Here is a 23209-nt window from a genome sequence, read left to right on the forward strand (position 1 = left end):
ATGGTTCTCTATAAAAAAAAAACTTATATTTATAACTGAATGTAACTGCATTCTGATAGTCACACACTGTGTGGGATAATGTTACATTCCAGTTATATTTCTTATTACTTCTGATTCATATAGCCTTAGAATATATAAGTGAAATAAGGAAATTCTTGTTCAGTTATATATTATCAGGTAATAACAATAGATTTATTACTTTTTAGGACAAATATGTTCAATAATCCAGAAGTAATGGAAACTTTTTCTTTCTTTTCTTAAAACAAATATATTATTACCTAACTAGTTCCTAGAACTATGTTTTTGTTTATTCTAATCTGAAGCAATACAACCTCAATTTTATGAGTTAACATATCTAAACAGTTACATATGAATAAAATATGTAATTGTTTACTCTAAAAGGGTTAAAATCCCAAAATAATTCAAACTATCTTCATCAATACCAAAGTTATTAACAGTACCTTTCTAACTGAATTATTTAGCCTAGGGCAAGACTAACCATATACAACCACCCTGGAATAAATAATTTCAACAAAAACTATATTCTGCACTCCAATTAATGAAACATCATTTTGATGTCTTTTGACATAGCACTTCTCTCCTGTAAGCGGAAGATCCGTGTACCCCCATTAGCCCTCCTCATTCTCCCAACCATATTATGTGGGAGTGTGACGAAGGCACTTATTCCCCTGAGAGAGATATTTATTCTCTTTCACGGGTAAATTGTGATTACTTGCAAAAAATAATTTATACAATGTATCATCTAATCTCATATGTTTTTTGTTTACTCTTTACTCCAGAATTCACTGGTCTCTTTTCTATCTATTCATCTCTTCAGTCCACACAGGTTGATCTGCGCAGTCAGCTCTGCATAACAAAAAGTAAGTCAAAACTATTTGATCTATTGCCATGGCACCACTGAATATACTTTCCCTGAATGTTCAGGGAATAAATGTCCCTCAAAAAAGGACCAAAGCCTTCCGTACTTTCCATAACAAGAAGGCTCACATAGTATGCCTCCAAGAAACACACATAGACTCTCTGGATGACATGTGACACTTGGAATATGTGTTTTTTCTTTTTTGGGTTTGTTACAATTAGTTATTTAGTATCTCGAATTCTGCTATTTGTACCATTGACCTGTTATTCTTTGGTTTTTTATCAAGTGTGAGGAATTTCATTGGATGTAAAACACTCCTTTTTACTCATTAATCTATATGGGTTTCACGCCATCTGAATTTATACTCAATTATTGATGCAATATTGGTTTCTTTGTGTCCTCTGGTTGCACAATATATTGGAAGATTAATTGTTGTAACTCTATCTTTACCTGGAGTTCCTAAATTTGGATCTTCCTGGTAGGGTAGTGTTGTACAATTTTGTGTCTCAGTAGCTTGTTATATAGTAAAGCGCCGCAATCTATCATGTAATAATTTGTCTATTGGTGGCCAATTGTGTTGCTTGTATTTGGCTGTGAATAGGTGTGTTTTCATCTATTTCAACACGGACCACACAGTTTGACCCCTGGTTATGACTAAGCACAAGATGTGTGACATGTTAACCTTCTGTTCATTCCTGTGACTGCATCTGTCTGCATTACAATAAAAAATTGACAGTTACTTACCGATAACTGTTTTTCTAGGATATCTTCCAGGACGGCATAACCTGAGAGATGACTGGTCCACCTGACAGGAAACACAATCAACATACAAGGTTAAAAAGCCCCTCCCTTCCCCCTGCACCTCAGTTCTCCCAAAGTAATAGGTTATCCGGGTGACAGAGAGAAACTCTTCCCATAGTACTTATATTAAAACATGGGTGGGAAGTAGGCCTGCCGTCCTGGAAGATATCCTAAAAAAACAGTTATCGGTAACTGTCAATTTTCTCTAGTCATCTTCCAGGACGGCATAACCTGAGAGGATGGACAAGGAGTTCAAGGCCTACCTCAGGGCGGGACCACCGCTTGTAGCACCTTCCTTCCAAATGTCAGATCGTGGGGCGACAGCAGTTCCACTCTATAGTGTTTCAAAAAGGTATCCTGCTTTGCCCAAGTGGCTGTGCGACAGACCTGTTCTATCGAGGCCCCAGCTCTCTCTGCCCAAGAGGCCGCCAAGGATCTTGTTGAGTGGGCCTTAAGGTTCCCTGGTACTGGGGAACCGGTCTGCTCATAGGCCAATGTTATTGTCTGCCTAATCCACCTAGCCACAGTAGATTTAGACGCCTGCCCTCCCTTTCTAGGGCCGCTAAATAAAACTAAAAGATGATTCGACTTTCTGTAGTCCTTTACTCTATCTAGATATGTCAATAAACATTTCCTGACATCTAATAAATTAAATTTCCTCTCCTTCTCATTTTTAGGATTATCACAGAAGGAGGGTAAAGTGGTCTCCTGAGATGTATTAAACTTAGATGCGACCTTGGGAAGATATAGTGGGTCCTGTCTAAGAACCACTCTATCCTCCAGAATCAACAGAAAAGGCTCCTTAACTGACAGGGCCTGTAGGTCGCTCACCCTTCTGGCCGTGGTTATGGCCAACAGAAACGCTAACTTAAGAGTCAAAAACCTAACTGAAATCTCTTGCGCTGGTTCTTTCGTCAGCGCCTCCAAAACCAGAGATAAATTCCATGGAGGAAATACATTCTTTCTGACAGGGGTTACCCTCTCCCTTGCCAGAAGAAATCTCTTAATCAGAGGTTCTAGTGCGAGCCTCTGATCCAAAAATACAGATAACGCTGCTATCTGTATTCTCAAGGTGTTCGGGGAAATCCCCTGATCCACCCCTGCTTGCAAAAATTCCAGTACCACTGGTACTGAAGGGTAAGACACCTCCTTATCACGGCACCACTGTGAGAAGCAATTCCACACCTTGGAGTAGATCCTCCTGGTGACCAGCTTCCTGCTGCCCAAGAGGGTCCCAATTACCCTATAAGAGCACCCCTTACCTCTAAGGATCTCCTCCTCAAGAACCATGCCGTCAGTTTGAGGAATCCCGGGTCGGGGTGGAGGACTGGCCCCTGTAGGAGAAGATCTCGTCTGATTGGAAGACGGAGCGGAGGAGAAATTGACCACTTTTTTAGAGTGGCAAACCAGGTCCTTTTTGGCCACCATGGGGCTATAAGGATCAGTCCGCAATCTGAGCGGGCCAATTTTTGTAAGACCCGTGGTATTAAGACTAGTGGGGGAAAAGCGTATGCTAGATGGAAGTCCCAGTCCTGAGACAGAGCGTCCACTCCCTGGGATCCCCCTTCTCTGTTGAGAGAGAAAAAACGATCCACTTTTTTGTTCCCTCTGTGGGCAAAAAGATCTATATCCGGAGTCCTGAACATCTGACTTATCTGAAGAAAGACCTCCTGATTTAACTCCCATTCCCCTTGAAAGATGGGTTGCCGGCTTAAGAAGTCTGCCACCACATTGGCGGTTCCTCTTATGTGAACCGCCGATATGGACTGAAGATTCTCTTCGGCCCAGTTTAAGATGTTCAGGACTAGACTCAGTAGTTTCCTGGATCTGGTGCCCCCCTGACGATTCAGGTAAGAGACCGTTGTCACATTGTCTGACAGGACTTGGATCTCTAAGCCCTGAATCCTGTCTCCAAAGGATACTAACGCCTGGCCCACCGCCAAGAGTTCTCTGTGGTTGGAGGATGCCCCTGCCTGAGAAGGCGTCCAGGCCCCCTGTGCCTGGATGTCCCCCAGGTGAGCGCCCCAAGCGCTTGCATCGGTAGTGATTCTTGTGGGATTCCACTGGTCCCAGGGTAAGCCCACCCTGAGCTTGTCCTGATCCAGCCACCAATCTAGGGAGGTCCTTACTCTTGTTGGAATAGACACCCTTGCATCCAATGACTCTCTCCTTTTGTCCCAGGAGGACAAAAGGAAGAACTGCAGCTCCCTGGAGTGGAGCTGAGCCCAAGGAACCGCTGGAATACATGAGGTCATTAGACCTAGGACCCTCATGATATGCCTGCGAGAGCACTCCCTGGTTTCTTTTAAAGAGGATACTGCTGTAACCACCTTTAATCGTTTTTCCTCTGGAAGAAACAGTTTCTGAACCTCTGTATCCACCAGATATCCCAGGAACACTTTTATTTGGGATGGTGCCAGAGAAGATTTCTCTCTGTTTACTATCCAGCCCAAGGACTCCAGAGTGAAAATCACTCTGCCTACGTTATCTCCACCTGCTCTAGGGATTGCCCGTATACCAAAAGGTCGTCTAGGTAGGGTATAAGGGACACCCCCTGTAGGTGTAGGTAAGCTACAACCTCCGCCAGGACCTTTGTGAAGATCCTTGGGCTTGCAGCTAATCCAAAGGGAAGAGCTCGGAATTGCCAATGCTGAATCCCTTCGCTCGTAAGGACTGCGAATCTCAGCAGGGACTGGTGTTCCCTGGTGATTGGGATATGAAGGTAAGCATCCCTTAGATCTATCGTGGCTAAGAACGCACCCCTTAATAGATGCCTGCACACCGTGTATATACTCTCCATCCGGAAGCTCTTTTGTCGCAAAAACCTGTTCAACTTCCTGAGATTTAATATCAGGCGAAATTTCCCCGACGGTTTTTGAACGACAAATACATGGGAGTAAAACCCTTGGTAAAGCTCTTCCGGTGGAACGGGGATGATCACCTCCTGGAACACCAATCCCTGCAAGCTGTCCAACAGCCCTGCAGCTTTTGAAGTTTCCTTGGGGAGACGGGTCAGAAAAAAGTTTTGAGGGGGAGGGGAGAGAAGCTCCAAACGATATCCCTCTGTTACAATCTGCAAGATATAGGGGCTTTCGGAGATTCTCTTCCACTGAGGGACAAAGTGGGATAATCTCCCCCCTACCCTGATGCTGGCATCACTTAGACTGCTTGGTGGCGTCTTTACTTCCAGAAAAGAGCAGACTACCTTTTTGTGCACTCTTTCCCTTTCCCCACCTCCTATTTGCATCCTTTTTTCCTTTGAATTGACCCTGGTTAACGGAGGGACGAAAAAATTTCCTGCCCCTTGCTCCTTTAGCTTTGACCGGGAACTTTTTTCCCTTTTCTGCTGACCTTGACAGCACCTGATCCAGGCCAGGTCCAAAGAGTTGTGAACCTTCAAAAGGGCAAACCACATAGCCTTGATCTAGACATATGGTCTCCTTCCCATGATTTGACCCAGACTGCCCTTCTTGCGGAGTTAAGGAGGGCCGCAGATTTGGCTGTGTTCCTGACAGACTCCACAGCCGCATCTGCCAAATATGCCACAGCCTTACCTATTATTTCTAAGGAGCCTGTGATTTCTTTGGAATCACTGCCTTTAGAAACATGGTTAGAAAGTCTGCCTAACCATGCGTCCACGTTTCTTGCCACGCATGCTGATGCCAAAGCAGGAGCCATGGCAGCCGCATTGGAATCCCATGCTCTGCGCAAAAGCGCCTCCGCCCTTCTGTCCATTTGGTCTTTTAGGTTCCCTGAATCCTCAAAAGACAAGTCAGATTTTTTAGAAACCTGCGACAGGGCTGCGTCTAACTTAGGGGTTTTAAAGAATTTCTGCTCTTCTTCCTCCCCAAAAGGAAACTTTCTCTTCCAAGTTTTGAGTCCAAGAACCTTTCTTTCCGGGTCTTTCCACTCTCTCAAAATCACCTCCTTTAGAGCCTGATGAACTGGGAACACCCTGGACTGAGGCTTTCCCAAACCCCTGTACATCTTGTCCCGGGCCGACGCCTGAACCGGAGGTTCTGGGATATCCTCAGAGGCATAGATCGCCCCAAGTAACTGCCCCATGTCTTCCACGGGAAAGAGGTGGCTACTAGCTCTAGGACTGTCACTATCCTGGCTGTCAGCGTCTGTGTCTACACCTTCCTCTAATGAGTCCTCCTCTGACTCCTCTGGGTCCTCAAACTCCTCAACTCCTGAAGTGACAGAGGAAGGGGGTCCTTGCAAGGTTTTCTGACCCCTGTCTGAAAAACCTTCCTGAGAGGAAGTCACTTCTCTAGAGGACAGGATTTCTCTATCCTCCGCTTTAGGTGCTATAGCAGTCTTAATAGACTGGAGGGTAGAAAGCATCTCCGACTGTACCGCAAGGAAGTCCCTCATAACCTGTGAGGTTTCCTTACTAGACAGTTTTTGTATGCACCTATAGCAAAAAGGTTTCCCATGGTCCTGTGGGAGCTTATCATTACAATTCCCACATCTTTTTGACCTGGGAGGAGGGGGATTTTTGCCCTTCATCTTGTGAGCCCCTTGAGCAGAGCTGCCAGGATCTAGGGAGACAAAAAAGACAAAGTCCAAACTTTAACCAGTTTCCTAAGACTTTCTGTCTGTGTCGCTCTCTCTCACTCCCCCCCTATGGTGTAGGTAAGACCCCTCTTACTTCACCACAAAAAACGGAAGAGGACTCACCACCACTGGCCTCTTCCTGGGCTAAGGTTGCAGCTGTTACCTCCTCTCCATCCATATCTGCTGCTTTGTGAGGTTTTCCAACCTCAAGAGAGGAGTATCGTGAGGCCTCCTGCTTTTCCCTGGAGCGCTGAGTGTCTTCTCCTATACACCGATGATCGGCGCCATTTTGTTGGAGAGCCGCTGTCTGAGGGAGGATTTTGGCCTCTAGTGTCCGAATCCGCCATTTTGGCATAGACCGGAAGTCGGAAGTTACAGCGTCCGGAACCGGAAATGCCGCCATCTTACTCCACCCTGGGAAGTCCAGGACCTCCACCAGCCCTACAAGGCACCAAGGTACAGACCTGGCTGGCGTCCTCTACCCCCTCTGTGGCCTAGACACCAGCCTGAGCTCCAGTTCCTTCATCACCTCCGTACCTGACTGGGTGGAAGGAAAAAGCATGAGGTATGTGCTCACAGGAGTTCCGGGCTACCCCTCTGTACCCGGGAGGCTCCTTGCCGGGGAAGACTCTCTCCCCCAGCCATTGGGGGGACCCCCTGAGAAGGACAGGGCCATGGCTGGACCCGCCACCCTCCCCGGCTTTGGCGTCCAGCCCTCGGTGGGGACCATCCGCTCCTAGCTTCAAGTCTGAGAAAAAACAACAAACGTTTCACTGCCGGGAAACACAATCAAGAACTGAGGTGCAGGGGGGAAGGGAGGGGCCTTTTAACCTTGTATATTGATTGTGTTTCCTGTCAGGTGGACCAATCACCTCTCAGGTTATGCTGTCCTGGAAGATGACTAGAGAAAAGTTTTTTTATTGGTATCCCATTGCGGTATGCGGCTGCCTTTTCCAGGTTTCCTCATCTTGACTATACCTTCGTTGGGATTAAATACAAAAATTACAATTGTTAACTCTGGAGATGAGGCGCTTAAGAGGGGGATATGATTACAATGTACACATTTTTCTAAAAGGCGACTGCAGTAACTAAAGCGGTTTACTCCAAGGTCCATGAAGAGGCCGTGATTTAACGTGATTGTAAAGCTTCTTTTTTTTTTTTAGATTTAAAATAACAAACATGTCATACTTACCTCCAATATGCAGCTCGTTTTGCACAGAGTGGCCCAGATCATCCTCTTCTGAGGTCCCCCAGTGGCTTCTCCCCGCATCAGATAACCCCCTAGGAGAAGCTCTCTCCCGGGGGGTTACCTTGCGCGCGCTCGCTCCCATGTTCAGCGTCCGTACCCCCGAATGCCGGATTTAGCCTCGCCCCCACGCATCATTGGATCTGATTGACAGCAGTGGGAGCCAATGGCTGCGCTGCTATCAATCTATCCAATCAAGAGCCGTAACCCCATGCAGAGAGGGACAGCGAGTCTCCGCCAAGGGAAATAAGGGGGTCAGGTAAGTAAAACAGGGGGGCTGGTCGCTCACAGAAGTTTTTTCACCTTAATACATAGGATGCATTAAGGTGAAAAAACATGAGGGTTTACAACCCCTTTAAGGTTGGAAGAAAGCTAGTTTAACCGTAGACTGCAGAAGGGTTACAACAGTAAAAATGTGGACCTCCCTCCACCAGGCAGTGATACTAGCCAAGCTTGTCTAGTAAAAAAAAAAAAAAAAAACACAACACTTTCATCACATTGCTAAAGGAGAAGTTTAGCTTTGGAACACGTTACATGGTCCACCCGTTTCTTTGTGTGGAAAAAGTTTCCGCATCTGCAGCCTTTCCCTCCCCCCGCCCTGTACCAGCAGTTGGGGATCTGCTCACCGAACCCACAATTTGAAAATAGTGCAGCTGTGCGGGGCCCCACCCAAAGTTTCCTTTGAATGAATGCTTACGAGTACTGCCAGCTATTACAGATGATGACTTATAGTTCTCAATTAAAGTGTTACTTTAATTGTAAAAGTAACAATTAACAGCAATTCCATGCAATAATTGCATGGAAATGCAATTTTAGTAAATCTAAACTGCTAAATATCTTTTTTCATCAGCAGTTCGAGCAGTCTTGTGACTTCTATGCGTGTCTGGTTAAAGCTTGTAGGAGGAGTTTTCATTTTCCAATGAGAATACAGGACCCCTGACCCTCTGTCTGGACACTGCTGATTGGCTCTGTGCTGATCACCTGCACTCCCAAGAAAAAAAAAAAAAAAAAAAAAAAAAAAAAAAAAAGCAAAAAAAAAAAAAAAAAACCCACACCTCTAGCAGTACACACCAAACTGAGCATGCGGCCCCGGACCCCCCCCCCCCCCACCACCACAAACACAGGCTGCAAATCTCAGGTTATTTTTTGGAGAAAGTGGAAGAAGGAGATGATCAGAGGAGACAAGATCAAACAGCTTTTTTACACAATGCAGGTGGTTAACCCCCTAGGTTCCACAGGAAGTATAACAAGCATGCTTTACTGCATATACACACTGATTTTACTGTTGTGGGTTTAAGAAAACTAACTGTGCACTGCTGAGCACTCCTAGTCCATTAATCTTCCTGCTCTCTTCCATACGCGCTATGGGAAGACAGCAATGCTCCGCACCCTTCTTAGAAAAATAAATAAATGCATTTTTTTGGCAGTAAAAAAAAAAAAAAAAGTGCATTTTGCATTTAAAATACCTTTTTTAGAATGGCAGCATTAACATTTGGAAGTGGAACAGGATCATCATCTCCTTCATCGTCCATCCCCAAGTCTGAATTAAAAAAAATAAAAGATTAGGTAAAATGCAGACATTTAGCAAGCTACAGTACAAAAACTTATAACCTTAAAGAGGAAGTAAACGCTGGTTGATTTTTTTTCTTCTTCCCTGCAAAGTAAAGGCATAATGTGCCAGTAATGGCACACGCCTCTGATGAAATGGCATTGGCGGCCGTTCCTTCAGAGCGCATGCGTCGATGACATTGGTGCAGTATACAGAAAATATTTCCTAAACGGCACACGTTTAGAAGATATTTACAGGACCTATAGGTACAAATTATACAGGAAGGTTTACTTCCTCTTTAACCACTAGCCTACTGGGCACTTTTACCCCGTTCCTGCCCAGGCCAAAATTTCCAGCTTTCAGCACAATCACATTTTGAATGACAATAGTGCGGTCATGGTACACTGTACCCATGTGAAATTTTTAGCTTTTTTTTGTCACAAATATAGCTTTCCTTTTGGTAGCATTTAATCTCCACTGGATTTTTTATTTTTTGGTAAACGAAAAACAAAAAAAGTTTTTTATAATTGGTTATACAATTTTGCAAACTGGTAATTTTTCTCCTTCAATGATGGGCACTAATGAGGCACTGGTGGGCATTGTTGGGACTGCACTAATAACCAGGACACTTATAATCAGTGGCCTGCTCATCAGTGTAGATGTCCCTTTCACACAAGCTGGTTATCTGCTCTCATGCTGTCAGCGTGAGGAAAAAAAATGCTGATAACCGGCTTGTGTTTTTATCATGATCAGCTGTGATCACATGGTAAAAGGCACTAGGGTGATCAAGGGGTCAAGGGTGTTCCTGGGGAGAGATGGGCTGCCAGGGACATGACAGATCGCTGGTTTCCGATCACTGGGAACAGACGATCTGACATGTCACCTGGCAGAACGGGGATCCGCCCTATTTACACTGGCAGATCCCCGTTCTGCCTCTGTACACCGTGATCGCGGGCAGAGTCCGCCAGACCCGCAGGCACGCTACGGCGGTTCACACGGGATAGCTGACCTGCCACAGTATAATGATGGCGGCTGGTCGGCAAGCAGTTAAAGAAGAAAGTTTTCAGTTTTGATATGAAATAGTTTACAGGAGGCAACTGGTGTTCTTGGGAAGAGAAATCCAGAGTACAACAGAAGGTCCTGTCCCCTATAGCTTGTAGACGGGTTTGAGGGACACAGAGGACTAGAATTACAGGAGTGAAGGTTACAAGAAGGGGGCGTAGGGTAATGGTGCACTGACAGAGACCCCCTGATGCAAAGGAAAGACCACTGATGGGGTTCCCAGGGGAACGGTGACTTAAAGCAAACTCTGATGTTGAACTATGCCTCATTTTAAAGTGAGAGTAAACTCCCTTTTATGTTTTTTACCTATAGGCAAGCTTATAAGGCTTACCTATAGGTACAGTAAATATCTCCTACAACATGCAGTTTGGGAGATTTACTTTAGACGCAGCTAGTGACCTCACCTGTACACGCATTTTCAGGTAAGAGGAGACCAGCGGGCAATCTGCTGTAACAATGTGATCCACGATGAAAGCTATGGACCCATTCTGGAGGTCCTTGGTGTGCTGGTGACATCTTCTTGCTCTGACTTGACAGGGTTCCAATCTGTGGTCACTTCAGCACCCACTTATATGCACAGCCATTTCTACAGGAACAGGTGCGTTGGGAATAGTTTGTTGGTACTTTTCCAGCAAGTCTGTCATAATGTGCTAGTATGCGATGCATACTAGTGGATTTTGACTTAAAATTAGGTTGCAGTTTATTACTACTACTACTACTTTAAAGTGTTGGTTAAGCTAAAAAAAAAAAAAAAATCAAAGTTCCAGGAGTCTTTCAGGACAGCACACTTGAGACCTCGGCTCCTCCCCTCTTAGGAAACACCACCTCCACCAGACTTTTAAGTCGCCCCTTCCCTTTAGCCCGTCAGTTTTTGCACGAGAACCTCCGACCAGTCTAGGGAGACATAAGAATACATCACAACATTTATATTCCTGATGCTTTCACGTCCTAGTGGCAAGACAATATCTGGGTGGGTACCGGTGCTGTCCTGAAAGACTCCTGGAAAAAAACGTTACCGGTAAGTAACTTCGATTTTCCCTCTTTCGTCTTTCAGGACAGCACACTTGAGAGGATAAGCGAGCACTTACCCTAGGGTGGGACTACTGCCTGCAGAACCTTTCGTCCAAAAGTCTGGTCCTGGGCAGACAATAGGTCCAGTCTGTAGTGCTTAACGAAAGTCTTAAAACTTGACCACGTTGCTGCTCTGCAGATCTGATCGGGTGTAGCACCAGCCCACTCTGCTTGTGACGTTGCCATAGCCCTAGTGGAATGAGCTCTAATACCTTCCGGGACTTCCACCCCCTTTGCTATATAGGCCTGACCAATAGCCAATCTTAGCCATCTGGCTATAGTGTGTCTAGAGGCTTTGGAACCCATCCTTGCCCCTGAAAAAGAAAAAAAAAGGAGTCGGATTTCTTAAACTGCTCCGTAACCTCCAGGTACCTTAATGCACATCTTCTGACATCTAATTTGTGGAAGACTTGCTCCTGTTCCCTCACAGGATTTGAACAAAAGGTGGGTAAACAAATTTCCTGGCTTCTATGAAATTCCGAAACCACCTTTGGAAAAAAGGCCGGATCTGTTTTAAAAATAATCCTATCCGGAAAAACTTGAAAGAAAGGTGCCCTCCTAGAGAGGGCTTGTAGCTCACTAACCCTCCTTGCAGTAGTGATGGCTACTAAGAAAACCGTCTTGAGGGTTAAAAACTCACCGTACAAGACTCAATAGGTTCAAAAGGACACTCTGTAAGGGCCTGTAGTACTAAGGATAAGTCCCATACCGGAAAAGGGCTGACTGGTCTCTGCCTTCTTAAAGCTCTAAAGAACCTGGATATCCAGGGATTCACTGCTAGCTGTTGTTCAAGGAATACTTAAAGCCAACACCTGACTCTTAAGGGTACTAAGTGCCAATCCCTTATCTGCCCCACTCTGTAGGAACTCTAGCACTGCTACTGGACTGCGAACATTAAAGGAGCTCTCTGCGCACCAAGAACTGAATTTCTTCCAGACCTTCAAATAGATTCTGCGCGTCTCCTCTTTTCTAGAATTCAGAAGAGTTATCAGTCCTTCGGAAAACCCTTACTTCTCAGCAAGTCCTCTTCAGTAGCCAGGCAGCCAGATTCCACCTCTCCACCTGAGGGCAGCAGACTGGGCCTTGATAGAGCAGATCCTCCCTGACTGGTAGAATCCAGGGTGGTTCCACCGCCAGTTTCCTTAGGACCGAGAACCATGGCCTCCTGGGCCAGTGTGGTGCTATCAGGATCAGGGTCGTGTCCTCCAACTGGAATTTTCTCAAGAACGCAGGCAACAGAACCGGGGGGGGGGGAGGCATAGCATTTGGCAAAACGCCAGCTCTGAGGCAGAGCATACACCCCATCCCAGCGGTTCAGGGAGAAAAAGAGGGGGGCCTTCGTGTTTTCCCCTGAAGCGAAAATGACCTGAGGACCCAATCGCCTTCCTTCAACTTCCTCCGGCTGAGGAAGTCTGCTCTCTGGTTTAACTCCCCTTTCAGGTGAACCGCTGATAGTGAGAGTACCGTGACCTCGGCCCAACTGAAAATTATCTCCGTCAGACCCCAAAGGGAACTGCTCTTGGTGCCCCCCTGTCGGTTTACATAAGCAACCGCTGAGGAATTGTCTGAACGGATCTGTACATGTCGTCCCCGGAGATCCTGTTGGAAGGCTCTGAGAGCCAAAAAAATGGCCCTCAGTTCTCGGACTGTACTGCGTCCTCGACCCCCCAGGAACCTTGTGCCAGACTCGTCCCCAGGTGTGCGCCCCAACCGGTGCCACTTGCATCTGTTGTCACAATTTTGGACACAGGCAGAACCCACTCCAGACCCTGCGATAGGTTTGCTGCCTTTCTCCACCACCACAGGGATCTCTTCACTCGTACAGGAATGAAGACCGCCTAGTCCAAGGACTTCTAAGTGTGGTCCCAAACTTTCAGAATGAACCACTGTAAAGGGCGAAAGTGCACTCCTGCCCACCTTACTGCTGGGAGGGCAGCTGTCAGCAATCCAAAGGCTGACATGGCCCTTCTTATGGTGATTTGGTGACTGCCCTGCAGAACTGCCAAGGCTCTGTCTATTTTGGCAATTTTCTCTTCAGGAAGGAAAACTCTCCGTTGGATTGAGTCCAGGATGTAACCTAGGAATGTAATCCTCTGGGATGGAGCCAGGCTGGACTTCTCCAAGTTTAGGAGCCATCCCAGATGCTCCAGTATACCTCTTGCTACTTGCAAATCCTGAACCAGCTGCTCTGGGGAGGTAGCAAAAAGGAGCAGGTCGTCCAGGTATGCGACTACCGAAATTACCCGAAGGCGCATAAACGCCAGAACTTCCGCCAAAACTTTGGTGAATATCCGGGGCGAAGGGGAGAGCCCAAAGGGGAGGGCCTGGAACGGAAGATGCACTACTTCCTCCCCCGGACCTTACCGCCAGCCTGAGGAACTTCTGACTGTCCTCTGCAATCGGAATGTGCAGATAGGCGTCCCTTAGATCTATGAACGCCATGTAGCAATTCGGAGAGAGTAGTGTTTTTACAGAAAAAATTGAATCCATCCGAAAGTTTTTGTAGGAGATTGATAGGTTCAGGGGCTTTAAGTTCAGGATGAGCCTGAATTTCCCTGAAGGCTTCCGAACCACAAAGATGTGGGAGAAGCAACCCCTGCCTATTTCTCTGGATGGGACACGTGATATCACATCCTGCAGCTCTAGATCCTCCAGTGAGGCTATTAATGCCGCTGCCTTCTCCGCACACTTTGGCAAGTCCGTAACCAGCAGCCTGTGTGTGGGGGGGGGGGGGGGGACTTGAGAATTCTAATCTGTAACCCCTCCTTACGATCCCCAGAATAAACCGATTGGAGGTAACTGACTCCCACTGTGGGAGGAAGGCTCCCAGTCTTCTTTTTAGGCTGTTCCCCCAACTTTTTCTTCAAGGGGAAGGCCTTTTTATCGGCCGTTCGATCAAGAACCGCCTCCAGATCCGAACTGAACAGCAAGTCCCCAGTGAAAGGGACCCCGCAAAGTTTTAATTTTTGAAGCGTTGTCCCCCTGCCAGGTCTTTAACCAAAGGGCTCTCCCTGGCTGAGTTGGCCAAGGAAGAAGATCTAGCAGAAATGCGGACCGACTCGGCCGAGGCGTCAGCAATGTATGCGATTCCCTTCAAGAGCATTGGGAAGGAGGAGAGAATCGTCTCCTTAGCGGTTCCAGCTTCAATATGAGCTTTTATATGTGTTAGCCAGTGCTCCATGTTACATGCCACCACTGTGACGGCCATGGCCGGCTTAAGGTTGCCTAAAGAGGAATCCCAGGATTTTCTAAGTAGAGAATCCATCCGTTTGTCAATGGGATCTGTTAGCACCCCCATATCTTCAAACGCCAAGTATTTTTTCTGGATACTTGAGAGAAGGCTGCATCCAGTCTGGGTGACTTGTTCCATACAGCAGCTTCATCCTCTGAAAAGGGGAATCTGCGCTTTAATGCTCTGGAAAAGAAAGGTTTCCTTTCTGGGTCCCGCCATTCCCTTTTAATGGTATCTACTAGGACCTCATGCACCGGAAAGACCTTTTTCTTCTGCTCGCCAAGACCCACGTACATTCGGTCATGTAGAGACAGAGATTTTCTCTCCTCCTGGATACCTAGGGTGGTGTGGATTGCTCCCAAGAGCTCCTCCAAGGAGAGTTTATATCGGGAGGTTCTGGAGGACTCGCCATCCACCTTCTCTCCATCTGATTCGCCTGAGGAATGTGAGGATGCACCATCTGATTCATCCTCTAAAGCCTCTCTGGAAACCCCCGATAACTCCTCACTGACTGAGGGACCTGAAGGACCAGGTGCGACATCTTGCTGTGCTGGCAGAGGACCTGCTGGGGGCTGTATAGGGGAGGAGCCGAGGTCTCAAGTGTGCTGTCCTGAAAGATGAAAGAGGGAAAAACACGTTTCTATAGTTCCCTCTGATATATAACAGTAAGCTCCACAGTGCATGTCATTTATAAAAATATGCAGTATAATAGCTTACGTCAGAGCGCTGTTCGGCGCTCAGCTGACTGCCCACTGGTCTCCTCTCTAGATGCGATAGCTTTGGGGGGGGGTGCTGGGAAACCCCCGCTGACGTCAGCCGAGAAGGAAAGGAGGGGAGGAGACTGGCATGCAGTCATGTGAGCGTCGAATGGCGCTCTGAAGTAAGCTATACCGCATATTTTTATAAAATTACATGCACTGCGGAGCTTGCTGTTCTATATCAGAGGGAACTATAGAAGATAAAAACTGTTTAGAGCAGGAGGGGAGGGATCGGGGAGCTGACCCTCAGAGGCGAGGGGGGAGAGAAAGGGGGGGGGGGGGGGAGGGGGCGGAGAGAAAGGGGGCGAAGAGAAAGGGGGCGAAGAGAAAGGGGGCGAAGAGAAAGGGGGCGAAGAGAAAGGGGGCGAAGAGAAAGGGGGCGAAGAGAAAGGGGGCGAAGAGAAAGGGGGCGAAGAGAAAGGGGGCGAAGAGAAAGGGGGCGAAGAGAAAGGGGGCGAAGAGAAAGGGGGCGACAGACACAGGAGAGCAGGCTGCGGATGACAGAGGTACCCACGAATGACTCCGATGTCAGGGCTCAGCAGCCCTGATAAATCGGAGTTAGTGCAGAGAGGGGAAGGTAGAAACCAGCAGTATCAGCCAGGTATTTCAGGTGATACAAGGGGCCAAATGTGTTATGCTGTGCATCTCTTAAGTTCTTGCTGTAAAATCAAGGAAGCTTAGACTTCTGCAGCGTATCAATGCTTTACTAAACAGAAAAGCTGCACATACAACTGTAGGATACACAACTCATAGCTTACAAAAATATGCCTCCTCGCATCCATTTCTTCCTCTTTGTCCTTCCAAAACACGGCTCTTTCAAAAGCTAAATCTCCTCCCCCCTAACTCCTGCTTACATCACATCCTGCCGAGAACTTCCTGTTTCAGCTCCAAAACCTATCCAACTGGTTTATTTACATATCAATTGGGGGGTGGGGGGGAGCCTTGCTCAACATATATGTTCCTTCAAATCTAACTCTATATTATTCTTAAAGTGATTAATAGCCATAGCAACACAAAATGACAAAACACAAGCACTGTGGTGTATACCATGCGTTAAGGGAACAGAACAAATGCGTGAAAAAAAAAAAAACAAACACACACACAAAAACACTTCGACCTGCACATTTTTGAACATAGTTGTGCTCATAAGTTTACATACCCTGGCAGAATTTATGATGATCTTTTTTGCCCATTTTTCAGAGCATATGAATGGTAACAAAATGTTTTTTCACTCATGGTTAGTGGTTGGCTGAAGCCATTTATTATCAAGCAACTGTGTTTATGCTTTTTAAATCATAATGCCAACAGAAACTACCCAAAGACCCTGATCAAAAAAAAGTTTACATACCCCAGTTCTTAATACTGTGTATTGCCCACTTTGACAGCCTGAAGTCTTTTGTGGTATTTGTGGATGAGGCCCTTTATCTCTTCAGATGGCAAAGCCGCCCATTCCTCTTGGCAAAAAGCCTCCAGTTCCTGTAAAATTCTTGGGCTGTCTTGCATGAACTGCACATGTTTGAGATCTCCCCAGAGTGGCTCAATGATATTGAGGTCAGGAGATTGAGATGGCCACTCCACTGCGCTCGAAGAGGGGCTTAAACCAGAGTGCTTGTGTCTCATTACCTCCAGGAAGAGAAGAGCCCCAGGTGCTGGCTAAATGCTGATGCAAGTAGAAGAGAACAAGACGACCTGGACAGCCGCACACCAGAATGGATAAATCTGTCTTTTTATTCAAAATACAGGATCATGGGGTACACAAAACAAGACACTGGGGTGGTACAAAAATAGCTGACGTGTTTCGCACTTACACCAAGTGCTTACTCATAGCTGACACGTTTCGCACTTACACCAAGTGCTTACTCACTTGGTGTAAGTGCGAAACACGTCAGCTATTTTTGTACCACCCCACAGTCGTGTTTTGTATACCCCATGATCCTGTATTTTGAATAAAAAGACCTTCACCTTATTCTTCTGTAGCCAATGACAGGTGGACTTGTCCTTGTGTTTTGGATCATTGCCATGTTGAAATGTCCAAGTACGTCCCATGCGCAGCTTCCTGGCTGATGAACGCAAATGTTCCTCCAGTATTTTTTGATAATATACTGCATTCATCTTGCCAACAATTTTGACCAAATTTCCTGTGCCTTTGTAGCTCGCACATCCCCAAAACATCAGCGATCCACCTCCATATATTTCATCATAGACCTTATTGACTCGTCTACAAATGTAGCATTTATGGTTGTGGCCAAAAAGCTCAATTTTGGTCTCATCACTCCAAATGACTTTGTGCCAGAAGGTTTGAGGCTTGTCTCTGTGCTGTTTGATTGCAAGCGGGATACTTTGAGGCATTTGCGTAGTAATGGCTTTCTTCTGGCAACTCGACCATGCAGCCCATCTTTCTTCAAGTGCCTCCTTATTGTGCATCTTGAAACAGCCACACCACGTGTTTTCAGAGAGTCCTGTATTTCACCTGAAGTTATTTGTGGGTTTTTCTTTGCATCCAGAACAATTTTCTTGACAGTTGTGGCTGAAAATTTAGTTGGTCTACCTGACCGTGGTTTGGTTTCAACTAGAGCTGCATGATTAATCGTCAAGAATAGTTATCACGATTTTTTCCCCGTTGCGATCTTGACAAAAGCGTTTCACGATTCTTGCTATACAAAGAATTCTCTCTGCCACGGCCATCAAAAGAAAGGGAAAAAAAAAAAAAAACGGGCAGTCTGCCAAGAATCACAACATTCTTTAGCAGTGGAACTAAGTCTAAACATTGTAACAATTTGTCAATGGAATAGACTTCGTGTGTAAGTGAGGAAAGTTTAACCAATTAAAAACACTAAACCTTTTTCTGACATTTGTTGGTTTCAAGTTAAAATCATTTTTTTGCTAGAAAATTACTTAGAACCCCCAAACATTATATATACTTTAGTAGAGACCCTAGAGAATAAAATAGTGGTTGTTGCAATATTTTATGTCACACTATATTTGCGCAGCGGTCTTTTTTTGGAAAAAATGACTAACAAAATTTAAAAAACGAAACCAGTAAAGTTAGCACATTTTTTTGTATAATGTGAAAGATTTTACGTCGCGAGAATCATGATTTTATTATTCTAAGCAAAAATAAAATTTGTGATTCATTTTGGCCAGAATCGTGCAACTCCAATTTCAACAGAACCCCTCATTTTCCACTTATTAGAGTTTGAACACTGCTTATTAGCATTCTCAATTCACTGTATATCTTTATATCCCTTTCCCGTTTTATACAGTTCAACTACCTTTTCCCGCAGATCCTTTGACAATTCTTTTGCTTTCCCCATGACTCAGAATCCAGAAACGTCTGTGCAGCACTGGATGAAAGATGCAATGGTCTGTCAGGAGTCCAGAAACTCACTGACCTTTTCCACGCACACTCTAATTTAAAGCACACTTATCACAGATGAGTATGGTTACCATTAATAGCCATTCAAACCACTTTGTGTCAACTTGTGTGGATGTTATCAGGCCAAAATCACCAGGGTAGGTAAACTTTTGATCAGGGTCATTTGGGTAGTTTCTGTTTGCCATTATGATTTAAAAAGAGTAAACACAGTTAATTGATAATAAATGGCTTCAGCCCAACACGAACAATTTTATTCATATTCTCTGAAAAATGGCCAAGAAATCAAATCTTGCCAGGGCATGTAAACTTATGAGCACAACTGTATACAACGTGGCACTGGAACTAGTCAGGATTCAGGCAGCAGAATTTTAGCTTTACAGCAAGTAGATTATTACCATTAGTCCAAGTCAGGAGAAAACAATGTATTAATCAGCTTTTCAGCTGCAGGTATAACCTAGTGCGTAGGCGTAGTCAAGGGGGTAACCTTGGCGTAGTCAAGTAAGGTTTCTCAAATGGGGAAAAAAAAAAAAATGATTTTCTAACAACATTCTGTATCAAGTACCACCCCCAGAATTTCTAACTTAGGACTGAATCTCAAGTACAGTACCCATCAGTTAAAGCCCAACTCCAAGATATTAGCAACCCCCCCCCCCCCCGTGATGTGGTCATCATTTGATGGAGCAAAAACCTCCAGCTGCCAGGTCCTCTCTCATAGGAGGGCTCACAAGGGCAGGGAAAGGACCAGTGCCCAAGATAACTAGCAGGAAAAATGCCTGGTCTCAAGGGCAGAACGTTAGCTTTTTATTTAAACAAGGATTCCGCACTTAGGATAAAGATCTATAGCTGCAGCCTCCCCCAAAAAAACACCACAAAGTGGTGCCCAAAATGTTATCAAAAAAGGGAAAGGGTGCTGCTAATAACTACGGAAATGTCACCTTATCAGGTCAAATGGTGAGAAATGATGATCAGCAATAGGAAACAATATAAATGTGCAACAGAAATCCCTATGCGATATTGCAAATGGTTAGAGACCAACTTAGAGCAAAAAAAATAAACTATTAACCACTTCCCCAGGCTCTCCCTGTCACATTGATTATCAGCAAAGCCCCCTCAGATTTGCCACAACACCTTTTAAAATGTGCCCATAAGATGTCCGTGCCGCATATCAGTGCCCATCAATTCTACATATCAGTGCATCCTCATCAGTGCCGCCTCATCAGTGAAGGAGAAAACAAAATTGTATAACCGAAGCAAAGAAAAAAACTTTTTTTTTTTCAAAAATTTCGTTATTTTTAGTTTAGCAAAAAATAAAAACCGCAGAGGTGATCAAATATCACCAAAAGAAAGCTCCATTTGTGGGAACAAAATGACAAAAATTTTATTTGGGTACAGTGTAGCATGACTGCGCAATTGTCATTCAAAGTGCAACAGAGTTGAAAGCTGAAAATTGTCCTGGGCGGGAAGGGGGAAGGGGCGAAATTGCCTGGTATTGAAGTGGTTAAATTATAATAAAATTATATTATTATATATATATATATATATATATATATATATATATATATACACATATACATATATATATATACACACACACACATATACACACACACATACACACACATATACACAATTCATCGTCAAGAATCGTTATCGTGATTAATCGTCAAGAATCGTTATCGCGATCTTGGCTAAAGTGTTTCACAATTCTTTCTATGCAAAGAATTCTCTCTGCTCTTCTGAAGCCACAGCCCTCAAAAGAAAGGAAGAGAAAAAACAGGCAGTCTGCCAACAAAACATTCTTTATCAGCTGAACTTAAGTATAAACATTGTAACAATCTGTCAATGGAATAGACTTCCTGTGTAAGTAAAAAAAGTTTAACCACTTAAACACTAAACCTTTTTCTGACATTTGTTGGTTTCAAGTTAAAAATCATTTTTTTTGCTAGACAAATAACTTAGAATCACCAAACATATATATTTTTTTAGTAGACACCCTAAAGACTAAAATGGCCGTTGTTGCAATATTTTATGTCACACTGTATTTGCGCATTGGTCTTTCAAATGCAATTTTTTTTTTTTTAATTACTTTAATGAATTAAACAAAAAAAAAATAAAAACAACTCTAACCAGTAAAGTTAGCCCATTTTTTTTTGTATAATGTGAAAGATTTTACATTGCGAGAATCATGATCTTTTTATTCTAAGCAAAAAAATCGTGATTCTCATTTTGGCCAGAATCGTGCAGCTCTAACACACACACACACACACACACACCATAAAATTAGCAGCTCTTCAGATAAATCAAATGAACTATACAGTGGGGACAGAAAGTATTAAGACCCCCTTAAATTTTTCACTTTATATTGCAGCCATTTGCTAAAATCATTTACGTTCATTTTTTTCTTCATTAATGTACACACAGCACCCCATATTGACAGAAAAACACAGAATTGGTGACATTTTTGCAGATTTATTAAAAAAGAAAAACTGAAATATCACATGGTCCTAAGTATTCAGACCCTTTGCTGTGACACTCATATTTAACTTAGGTGCTGTCCATTTCTTCTGATCATCCTTGAGATGGTTCTACACCTTCATTTGAGTCGAGCTGGGTTTGATTATACTGATTGGGCTTAATTAGGAAAGCCACACACCTGTCTATATAAGACCTTACAGCTCACAGTACGTCAGAACAAAATGAGAATCATGAGGTCAAAAGAGCTCAGAGACAGAATTGTGGCAAGGCACAGATCTGGCCAAGGTTACAAAAAAAAATTTCTGCTGCACTTAAAGTTCCTAAGAGCACAGTGGCCTCCATAATCCTTAAATGGAAGACATTTGGGACGACCAGAACCCTTCCTAGAGCTGGCCGTCCGGCCAAACTGAGCTATCGGGGGAGAAGAGCCTTGGTGACAGAGGTAAAGAAGAACCCAAAGATCACTGTGGCTGAGCTCCAGAGATGCAGTTGGGAGAAAGTCTACCAACACTGCAGCCCTCCACCAGTTGGGGCTTTATGGCAAAGTGGTCCGACGGAAGCCTCTCCTCAGTACAAGACAAATGAAAGCCCGCATGCAGTTTGCTAAAAAAAAAAAAACACCTGAAGGACTCCAAGATTGTGAGAAATAAGATTCTCGGGTCTGATGAGACCAAGATAGAACTTTTTGGCCTTAATTCTAAGCGGTATGTGTGGAGAAAACCAGGCACTGCTCATCACCTGTCCAATACACTCCCAACAAGTGAAGCATGGTGGTGGCAGCATCATGCTGTGGGGGTGTTTTTCAGCTGCAGGGACAGGACAACTGGTTGCAATCGAGGGAAAGATGAATTCGGGCAAGTACAGGGATATCCTGGACGAAAACCTTCTCCAGAGTGCTCAGGACCTCAGACTGGGCCAAAGGTTTACCTTCCAACAAGACAATGACCCCAAGCACACAGCTAAAATAACGAAGGAGTGGCTTCACAACAACAACTCTGTGACTGTTCTTGAATGACCCAGCCAGAGCCCTGACTTAAACCCAATTGAGCATCTCTGGAGAGACCTAAAAATGGCTGTCCACCAACGTTTACCATCCAACCTGACAGAACTGGAGAGGATCTGCAAGGAGGAATGGCAGAGGATCCCCAAATCCAGGTGTGAAAAACTTGTTGCATCTTTCCCAAAAAGACTCATGGCTGTATTAGATCAAAAGGGTGCTTCTAATAAATACTGAGCAAAGGGTCTGAATACTTAGGACCATGTGATATTTCAGTTTTTCTTTTTTAATAAATCTGCAAAAATGTCACCAATTCTATGTTTTTCTGTCAATATGGGGTGCTGTGTGTACATTAATGAAGAAAAAAAATGAACTTAAATGATTTTAGCAAATGGCTGCAATATAAGAGTGAAAAATTTAAGGGGGTCTGAAAACTTTCCGTCCCCACTGTATATGAAACACAAAGTGATGAAAATGAGTGTCTAGTCCACAAATGACAAGAGGCTGTGCGGCAAAAAGGGATTGTTGAACTTTCTGCCACCACAATCAAAACACATAAAATGTGTGTAGAAAAGATAAATGTATACTTAGTCCATTCAGAAAATATAAAAAAGGAGTCTTAAAAATAAAAATCCATATTCCCAGTGAAGTGATTATTTTCAAGTGATACGATTTTATCTCGACTTTTATGCAATAAACAATAAAGTGACTTGTGCAGGTTTTCAAGTGATGCGTCTGTCTCAACTCCTATGCAACAAAACAAAGTGACTTCTCGTGCTCCCCCTTAGGTATATGCACCAGAAGCCCCCATCCCTGCAGGGGTAAAGAGCATGTAGTATATACGAGCTTGAATCCTGATAACCCTGGGGTCAATCCGTTCTTTCACTCCAGAACAAGGTGCATGTAATGCAGTATCCACATGGAAATTAAAAGGGGGCATCCATAGTGTAAATCTGAAAAAACATTATTTCGCACAATTACAACAGCATCAGAATAAAAACTACCCTAAAAAATGCGAGCGTGTAAGTGCATTTTCCGGGTTTTGAGCGGCGTGCGCTCCACAGACCAAACCAGAGAACCGCAAATGACCCGAAGCAACGTTAGATGTGCATCACAAGCCCTGACTTACGTGTTTTGTCATAGGACGTCATTTGAGGCGCGGCCATCTTGGTACACCTCACATCACTATATACCCTGCTTCC

At 44.6% G+C, this 23209-nt stretch overlaps 1 protein-coding gene across 5 annotated transcripts in view; it reads right to left on the minus strand.

The window, feature by feature from the left end:
- SKP1 (S-phase kinase associated protein 1) overlaps window positions 1–23209 on the minus strand; it is a 227917-nt gene that overhangs the window by 116230 nt on the left and 88478 nt on the right. For all 5 annotated transcript variants that reach the window (XM_073620788.1, XM_073620785.1, XM_073620784.1 and 2 more), the window contains exon 3: window positions 8954–9027. In XM_073620788.1, the coding sequence (XP_073476889.1) occupies window positions 8954–9027 (74 nt within the window). The remainder of the gene's footprint in view (window positions 1–8953; window positions 9028–23209) is intronic.

Source organism: Aquarana catesbeiana, linkage group LG03, assembly GCF_042186555.1.
Source record: "Aquarana catesbeiana isolate 2022-GZ linkage group LG03, ASM4218655v1, whole genome shotgun sequence".
Taxonomy (NCBI): Eukaryota; Metazoa; Chordata; class Amphibia; order Anura; family Ranidae; genus Aquarana; species Aquarana catesbeiana.